General features: G+C 39.1%; 1 protein-coding gene across 1 annotated transcript; it reads right to left on the reverse strand.

The window, feature by feature from the left end:
- Positions 1-1,550: 1,550 nt before the first annotated feature.
- LOC110878622 (wall-associated receptor kinase-like 2) lies at positions 1,551-4,242 on the reverse strand. Its single transcript, XM_022126961.2, has 3 exons — positions 3,118-4,242; positions 2,875-3,000; positions 1,551-2,776 (listed from the first exon to the last, which is right to left on the reverse strand). Exons 1-3 carry the CDS (start codon positions 3,926-3,928, stop codon positions 1,653-1,655), a joined length of 2,061 nt encoding a protein of 686 aa, XP_021982653.1. The 5' UTR covers positions 3,929-4,242; the 3' UTR covers positions 1,551-1,652.
- Between the last annotated feature and the right edge of the window lie 5,162 nt (positions 4,243-9,404).

Consider the following 9,404-nt stretch of genomic DNA (forward strand, 5'->3'; position numbering starts at 1 on the left):
AAGCTAGGCCAAACACCCCCTTACTATTAGGTTTTCTCTCCACTCCACCTTCTCAATTCAATCCTCTCTCACACAGAAATCGTGAAGAACCAAAAAAATAAAATAAAAATCAAGTTGTTAATTCTTGTTAGCAATTCATTGAATAAAAATGTGGAAATTGATAAGCGTGTTCAGTTCAATTGGGTTTTAATAGGGTCGCTCAATTTTCAAATCGAATTTTGTGACTCTTTTCGCCTCTCTTTTTCCAGAATTAAATGGTAGACGAACGCCGTAGACGATGGTGGTTGACTGTGGTGGATGTGGTAGTGACTGTGGTGGATGATAGTGGTAGACGAAGGCGACAGGTCGACGGCCAAAGCGGTAGATGAAGGAAGCTACTCTTCAGTCTTCGATATGAATAACCCACTCGTTATCTGGCTTGACCCGTTGGTTACTTGCGTCAACCCGTTTTGGCCCGCTCATGATGAGTTTGATGATGAGTTTGTCAGGTTTCCACTTTGACCCGTCCTTAACATTTGACACACCCAAAGGAACCCGAAGGCAGAAATATCTAACCCAAACCTACCCGGAAATGGGAGTTCGGGTTGTGATTGGCTCCCCTACTACTAATAATAAGTTACATTTAACATTATCACTATAAAAATATATTAAATAACTACAATGTGTATTAATAAAATACCAAAATGTATATAAAAATAGGGTAAGGATAGTGTAAAAAGTGCTCAAAGTGTGAGAAGTGTAAGAAGTGTATTATAACACTATATATAATACTATATAACACCATATAAACACCGTATAACAATATGTAACACCATATAATACCATATAACACTATGTAACACTATATATCATTGTATAACAAATATAACACTATAGGTTGTCTGATAGCATGTCTATGATAGATGTATAGTGTTATATTTGTTATATAATGATATATGGTGTTACATAGTGTTATATGGTATTATATGGTGTTACATATTGTTATACGGTGTTTAAATGGTGTTATATAGTATTATATATAGTGTTATAATACACTTCTTACACTTCTTACACTTTGAGCACTTTTTACAGGATCCTCTACCTATAAAAATATTCAAATACGTAGATGAAAAAATAGTGTATGCCAATAATTGATATATCATGTATAATGTTTACAAACCATTATACTTCCTAATATTATAAAACAATTATTATAATAAAGACATTATATAATAATACACATATTCAACCCGTGTAATAAGATTATAATATTAATATATTTATTAACGGTGTTACACATTTTTATGAGATTATAGTTTATACTTTCTCAACTCATGAGAGAAAATTTATGAATTATGAATGTATAAGATTATAATATTATACATACTTTAACCGTGCTATAAGGATTATATAGAAGTTTATGATTTACATTTGACATTCAACCCGTATAATACACGGATTTGTAAACGCCTGTAAATAAAAATAATAGTCAGTCTATTTTTTTTTAATATTTATCCCGTGTAACAGATGGGGTTGTAAGCTAGTATCAATATATATGACTCACACTATGATTACAACAAATAAGCAATCAGATCAATACATGATAACATCTATACTTCTATATTACTTATAACCAAAATCTACAAAAAATAGAACAATAAATAATAAACAAATCATAACATGATCAATTCTTCTTGCTGTCCAGCGTTGTACTTAGAATTTGTAACATCGGTTCGACCCGTAGCGGGTACATGAGCCATCCTGATACTTTCCAACTCCGATGCAACTTCTTTCATTGTCGGCCTATTCTTGCCAGTCAAGTTCAAACACTGCTTCGCAAGGTTTGCTACCGCCATAAGCTCGCCTCGAGAACCATCGTTCACAATCCTCAAATCAATAATCGACATCACCTGACCTTCTTCCATAGCCAACATAAAATGTGTAGCCAAACTTCTATGTTCTCCAAGTCTAGTTAAAGATATCGGTCTCTCACCGGTTAAAAGTTCAACTAAAACGACTCCAAAGCTGTAAACATCACTCTTTTCGGTAAACTGGCTTGATTGGAAATATTCAGGGTCTAGATACCCGAATGTCCCTTTGACTAAAGTGGTCAAATGGGTTTGTTCAATCGACACAAATCTTGAAGTTCCAAAGTCAGCAACTTTGGCTCGGTTTTTGTCATCTAAAAGTATGTTAGTTGACTTAATGTCCCTATGATATATAGGAATTGAAGTTGCGGAATGCAAATAAGCAAGTGCTCCTGCTATTTCTGTAGCAATACGTAACCGTGTGTTTAAAGTGAGCGGGAATTCGTCATTGTTACCATGAATATGCTCAAACAATGTCCCGTTTGGGATGAACTCAGAAACTAAAAGAGGAACCTCGGTTTCTAAACAACATCCCAGAAGTTTGACCACGTTCCTATGGTTGACTTGTGAAAGAATCACAACCTCGTTAATGAACTGCTCCAGTTGACTTTCATCGACTATTTTTGATTTCTTAACTGCTACGATTCTTCCGTCAGTTAACATACCTTTGTAGACTGTACCTTGACCTCCTTTGCCAAGTATTCTATTTTCATTGTAATAATCGGTTGCTTTTTCCAACTCTTTTGCAGTAAAAAGTGTGGTTTTATCAACTAAACTTTCATCAGCCGATTCTTGTTGTTTTAATAGTATACCTCCGTTCCGTTTGAAAAACCGTTCTCTTCGCCTTTTGTCTTTAGTTTTTTCGATTACTTTGTATAGTGCAAAGATTGTTGCTGTAAGAATTAGTACCCCCACACTTATGCTAACACCTGCAGTAAATAAGCCATGTTAAAGAAACTAGTAACCAATCGGTAAACTTACGAGACCCCACCAATACTCTGTTTTACCAATCGGTTTGTAGTTTTACCTAGAACAACTCCAAGAGTCGATGATTTGCTTCGAGCCTGCGAGAAAGGATAAGGAATGCAAGTGATATTCCCCGACCCGTTTACTTGACATTCACCGTTAGTACAATTGGCACATTCTCTAACAACTGAAAACCAAAAACAAACATGCTTTAGCTTGAAAACATACAACAACAACAACACAAACAAAAAACAATATCATTCGAACCCGAATAAAGACCAAACGATTAAAACAGATCGCATACCTTCGCATCCATCAACCAAATACGCGCTTCCTCTTTCAACAGGCGAACAACTACATTTATAAGATTCAATAGTAGTCCCATTACCCAAATCAAGCTGCTGTCTTCCCACATTAGAACACCCTGTCCCCCTAACTTCCTGTTCCGTCAGCGTCCACTTAAGTGAAATCGGAACAAACGTGTTACCCACCAAAAACCTCCCAACCGAATACGATCTTTCGTCCACTAAAAAAGCAGACCCACAAGCTCCATCCGGTCCCCGACTTTCCAAACCCGAGATATTCACACTATAAGTCTCCAAATAATAAGGAATCGTCGTTTGACAGCAGTTAATCCCATAACAATTGTTTCTGTTGGTAGTGTTTATGTTCTGACATATCGTCGAACACCCTGTGAGCAAGTTATCCTGCTCCAAAATAACAGCATTCCCACACCCCTCAACCGTAAACTTATTATGTTCTTGCGAAAACAAGAAAGGGGTCCGACCTAAGTCAACGGTCAGGATCTGGCTGCTGTTTCGAACTGGGGTTTGACAATCAGAAGTCATTGAAACATTAACTGTTACTGTTTGGTTCTCCAAGTTTAAAGTCAAGATTTGCAGGTTGTTTATTGATGAAAGATACGGTGTTGATGAGTTGCAATCAACAGCATACCATGGGTTGAAGTAACAACCCGACCCGATTCCAAACGGGTATGGAATCTGGACGTTGCCGCATGTGTCGTCGCATCCGGGTCGGGCGTAAATTGCGAATGAAGTTGTAGCGGATGTTAATGAAAGTGTTGTGAATAATAAGTAGAATTGGGTTGAGTTCATGGTTTGAAGATGAAATTGTAGAGAGGGGTTGGTTGATGTATATATTGACAGGCATCATGAGTTGCGTTTCAAACATGAAGTTGGGGTAACGGCTACTGATTGACAAGTGTGCGAATGATTGATTAATGTTGTTGTTTACTGATGTTTTTCAACGTTAAACAGATTAATATTGTTGGAAAGAAGTTTCAACGCGAATTGGTGATCGGAAGTTGACGAGATCTTTCAGGCCGGCCTCATTTGACTGCTTCCAGTATAAAGTAAGACCTTTAAAGTTTTACACGTTTTTTTTCTTACGACCAAGAGAATCAAATCCGAATCCGCTCTTGGCACCCATTGAACCAAACAAAGTACTCTGAGAAGTAACCCTAGTCTACCACCAATTTCGAGTAAAACTCGGTAACCTACCCGCTCGTAGTTATGCTATTTCCTTTAATCCAAATCCTGATTTGGAAGGAAATGTTTTTTATCACATAAAATCTTGAGTAAATTACACTTTGTGTCCTTTATATATAACGTGCCCTTTAAAAATAAACAATTTCAGATTATGTCCAAAATTATCATGTTATGTAACACTTTATGTCCTTTTAAGCAAACTACGTTAATTATATCAGTTAAGTTAAATTAGACCAAGGGCAAAAATGGTATTTCATAAATAAATGATTCAGATTCCCTTTTAATACCCTTTGCATCTTCTTCCCCAAAAATTAGGGTTTTATAACATCAACAGCTAAATCCCTTTACATGCGCTGTCTCTCTCTACCACCACCTCCCTCTCTCTCTCACAGACACAGACACACACATCTCTCTCTAACACCACCACCACTACCTCACTAAATTGTTTTTTTTTTTTTTTTTGAAAGGAAAACTTCATTAACACACGGCCACCCGAAGACCGGGCACCACTCAAAATTACATATTTACAAACTTACACCATTCATCCCAAGAAATATCTTTATACTTAGACCTATACTTAAACCACAAATAACCCAACGACCTGATCTCGCTAAAAACTTCGTCGACCACCGGGGCTTTTCCAGAAAAAATAAGGTCGTTTCTAGCCTTCCACACTTTCCAGCAAACAACGAGAACCAACCCCTGAAAAATGTCCTTACCTTTGCCCGAAAGACCGCAAAACCGGTAAGCTTCAATAATGTCCCGAACCGAGAAAGCCACCAAGAAGGGAGTCCGACTCCATCTGCTCACCTTCTCCCAAATGACCGAGACGAAACTACACGCCGAAAAAAGATGGTCCGCCGTTTCATCAGCCGAAGCACAAAACGGACAGGACACTGATGGAATCGGGATATTCCTCTTCTGGAGCTCTACTCTAGTGGCTATCTTCCCCATCTCGGCCCGCCAAACAAACAAGTTACATTTGAGAGGCACCCACTTGCTCCACTCCCAGACAAATCTATTGCTAAAATCCAGGGTACTGTCCATTTGTCTCTTTACCGAACCCACACTAAACTCACCGTCACTATCCCCTAACCATCTCCATGAATCCCTTGAGTCGCCCAGAAACGTGTCACGAAGAAGGAAACACAGATCAGCCCATTCCGCCATCTCTATATCACTACTCGGAGGCACCCGCCAGTTCCATCGAGCATCCGGATTAGACACCGGCCTGACAATACGCTCTCTAACTTTACATTTCTTATCATTTTCCAACCGGAAAAGGTTAGGAAAACGTGACAACAGCGGCTCGGTCAAAACCCACGGGTCGAGCCAGAACCGAATGTCTTTGCCATCCCCCACATTTCCTCTAATAAGATTCGAAAACTTAACCGAACCGTAAATCGGAGCAGCAGCCAACTTCGCTATGGAACCCCAGACCCCTCCCAACGAAGCCTTACGAGGAATAATATTCCAATCATTTCTACTAGCGTGAATCGACGACACCACCTTAACCCACAAGCTATCTTTTTCCGATTTAAACCTCCAAATCCACTTTAGAAGAAAAGCTCGATTAATGGACTCTAAGCTTCTCAATCCCAACCCACCAGCGTCAATCGGAGAGGCCACACGCTCCCACGCCACCCAATGAAGCTTTTTGACTGAGCTATTGCCACCCCAAAGAAACTTTCGAATAATGGATTCCAGTTTATTAATAACTCCAACCGGAGCCTTGTACAGCGCTAAAAAGTAACACGGAAGGCTCACCAGAACGGACTTAATAAGAGTAAGTCTACCTCCAAACGATAGAACAGAGGCCTTCCAGAGAGACAACCTATTTTCGAAGATATCATAGACCTGTCCCCAATTGGCCAGCCGATTCATGTTATGCCCTACATATAAACCGAGGTACTTAAAAGGTAAACTGTCAGCTTTGCACCCCAAACCGCTGGCAACCGAGACAACGTCTGAATCAGGCACCCCTAATCCCATTAACGGGGATTTCTCCAAATTAATCTTCATGCCCGAGCAGACTTGGAAACACCTTAAGATCCTCACTACATTGACCACACTAAGATGAGACCACTCCCCGATAACAACCGCATCATCCGCGAAGAATAGATGGGATACCCGAGGTCCTTCGTTGGGAAGGCCAATCCCCGCTAAAAACCCCAGATCAACGGCTTTCTCCAAACAACAAGACAACATTTCCATAACGATCAAAAAAAGGAAAGGGGACAAGGGATCGCCTTGTCTCATACCTTTGTGGCAAGGGAAATCAAAGGTCGGAGCTCCATTCACTAAGACCACGGCGCGAGCTGACGACAGCACCCCTTGAACCCAACGACACCAAAGAGGAGGAAAACCCATTTGACTCATCGCCATGTCTACAAAACCCCAATTCACACTGTCGTAGGCTTTCTCGAAGTCGAGTTTGAACAAAAACGCTTTCCTCTTACTCTTCTTAACCCAGTTCGTCACCTCGTTCAGCACCAGAGGACCATCTAGAATGAATTTTCCTTTCAAAAAAGCCGATTGGGACTCTGAGATAACCGAATCAAGCACCAACTTTAACCGGTTAGCCAAGACTTTAGAGATCACCTTGTTAATGGCCCCGACTAGACTGATAGGCCTATATTCGTTCAGCCCGATAGGATCCTTATTTTTCGGAATAAGAGCTATAAATGAGGAAGCACAACCCCTACTAATAAAGCCAGAACTATGAAATTCATTCAGAAGAATCTGGAAGAAATCATTCTCGAAAAACTCCCAAAAATGTTTAAGGAACTTGAAATTCAGCCCGTCTGGACCGGGAGCCCGGTCGTCCCCACAATCTGCAACAGCTCTTCTCAGTTCTTGCAGGGAGAAAGGAGCTACAAGGCTTGAAGCGTCGGAACTATTGAGCTTCTTCACATTATCACAAAACATCCTAGGTCGGTCTGGCATCTCCTCCCTGAACCTGTCTCTGAAAAAGCAGAACACCTGCTTCTTTATTAACGAGGGTTTCGAGCACCACGAACCATTTACATTAAGCCCATGAATCTTATTTGAGGCCCTCCTGTAGTTAATCATAGCATGAAAGAACCTAGAATTCTCATCGCCATCCTTCGCCCACCTTACCCTCGATCTCTGCCTCAGGTCTTTGGATTTATTCTCCTCAAACTCTTTTACTACCTCACTAAATTAAATTGTATGAGACCTTTTATTACATATGCATATATAGCTTTAGACACTTAGCATGACCCTGGACCACCAAAACAAGGTTGAGGATGACCATGGTGATGTTGGTTCGGTCGTTAGGGCACCGGGGAGGCGCTAGGGTTTCGGTAGCGGTGTGGTGTGATGGTGTCCAACGAGGGTGGGGCGGCAGGAGTAGATAGCGACGTTGGTGATGGTGGAACCCTGGTAAGATCCGATCTTCCTTTTTCTTTCTCATGAACAACATCTTTGGCCGAAGTGATCTTATTTCTTTCAGATCCGATCAGATTCTGTCGTCGCTGTTAGGTTTTCGAGTTCAGCAATCTATGGTTTAAAGGGTTGGAATTCAAGTCAAAGGGGAACTGTTGTTGAAGTTTGATATATTACAGATCCAAATCAATACAAAAGGCATCTGATCAATCCCTCTTGTTGCTTGTTTTAACCAGAGTTTGTTGTTTTATGTGGCGGGGATTGTTTCAGATCTTATAGAGAGAGGGGGTTATAAAAGGGTTTTGAGTCAATGGTATGTGAATGGTCTATTTTGCCCTTGTCTAGTTTAAAGATAACTGAGTAAAGTGTTACATAACATAGTAATTTTGGACATAATCTGAAATTGTTTTTTTAAGGGCACGTTTCAGAATTCTGGTAATACATAAAGGACACAAAGTGTAATTTACTCTAAAATCTTTATTTTTTGTTTTTTTTTTCGTTCGAATTCGAGAACAGGATAGTTAGTTAAATCTTTCCTTTATACTTCCTTTCTTTTCTCTTTAATTCCTTTTCTCTTCTTTTCTTTCGTTTATTAAACTCGTGAACACATTGTAATAGAAAGAGAAAAGGAAGAAATCGAAAGAGAAAAATATAATTTTTTGTGTTCTTTGAGTCTGAAAAACACTAAAAAATTTATGTGTTCTCGAGTTAAAAGCAAGATAATAAAAGTATAGGATTACAATTATACCCTTCTTGAGTTTTATAATAGATTAAATGATAGATAAAATGGTAAAACAAATCTTATATTTGTTTTCTTTTTCACTCTCTTTCATTTTAGAATCGAAGTTATAAGGGAAGATTTTCCTTCAACTTCTTTTCACTTCCTTTCGTTAAAAAATCTATCGAACGCAAGTATTTTTCACTTCTGTCCATTAATAAACTCATGAACACAACGTAAATGTAAACACCAATTTTCTCTTCTAGGGCAGGTTTCAGTTTGTTTGGGTCAATATGATATTGTACCGAATAATCGATCTCAAGTGTAAACACCAGTTTTTCGGTCAGATTTCGGGTTCTTCAGATTAATTTATGATATTGTACGTGATAATTTATTCTTATCACAATTAGGTTCGCTAGGTTTGGATTGTTTGGTTATCGGGTTCGTCAGGTCGAGTACACAGGTACTTCTTGTTTGGACACATTCGTTAATTACAAAAAAAGTCATGATTTACAAACTAAATTTTTTATCCGAAAGATTCAAACCCTAATGATGTTTGAAATTTAATATATCTACATTTTTTTATAACAAGCCAAAAGTTAAACCGATATAGTTTGTGTTACTTGGGTTTTGGGTTAAGCGATTGGCCTATCCACTGACAATGGCGAGGCCAAGAAACTTTTCCAGTTGTTCGAATTGAAGTCAGATCAGGTCAATCGAAATTTTCGTACCATACCATCCATATGAATTTCAAAAAATCAATGGTGTTGACGGACCTGTTCCACTCTACATAGCTCCACCCCTGACCACTAACAAAGTCATACAACAAGTATGACCATTTTCTCCATGTCATACGATCTGTATGATGACATCTCCCGTTCTCTGTATAGCATCATTGGTGTATCTATAGCAACCCGGAGTTTGAATCTTACTTTCACGATAATCTTGAAGGATCAT

This window comes from Helianthus annuus, chromosome 9 (assembly GCF_002127325.2).
Source record: "Helianthus annuus cultivar XRQ/B chromosome 9, HanXRQr2.0-SUNRISE, whole genome shotgun sequence".
Classification (NCBI taxonomy): Eukaryota; Viridiplantae; Streptophyta; class Magnoliopsida; order Asterales; family Asteraceae; genus Helianthus; species Helianthus annuus.

Excerpts from the sequence above, each read along its gene's own strand:
- LOC110878622 (XM_022126961.2), bottom strand. The coding sequence starts at position 3,928 with ATGAACTCAACCCAATTCTACTTATTATTCACAACACTTTCATTAACA. Across the intron at positions 3,001-3,117 it reads TTTGGTTGATGGATGCGAAG|TTGTTAGAGAATGTGCCAAT; the intron begins GTATGCGATCTG and ends TTTGGTTTTCAG. Across the intron at positions 2,777-2,874 it reads GACTCTTGGAGTTGTTCTAG|GTGTTAGCATAAGTGTGGGG; the intron begins GTAAAACTACAA and ends TATTTACTGCAG.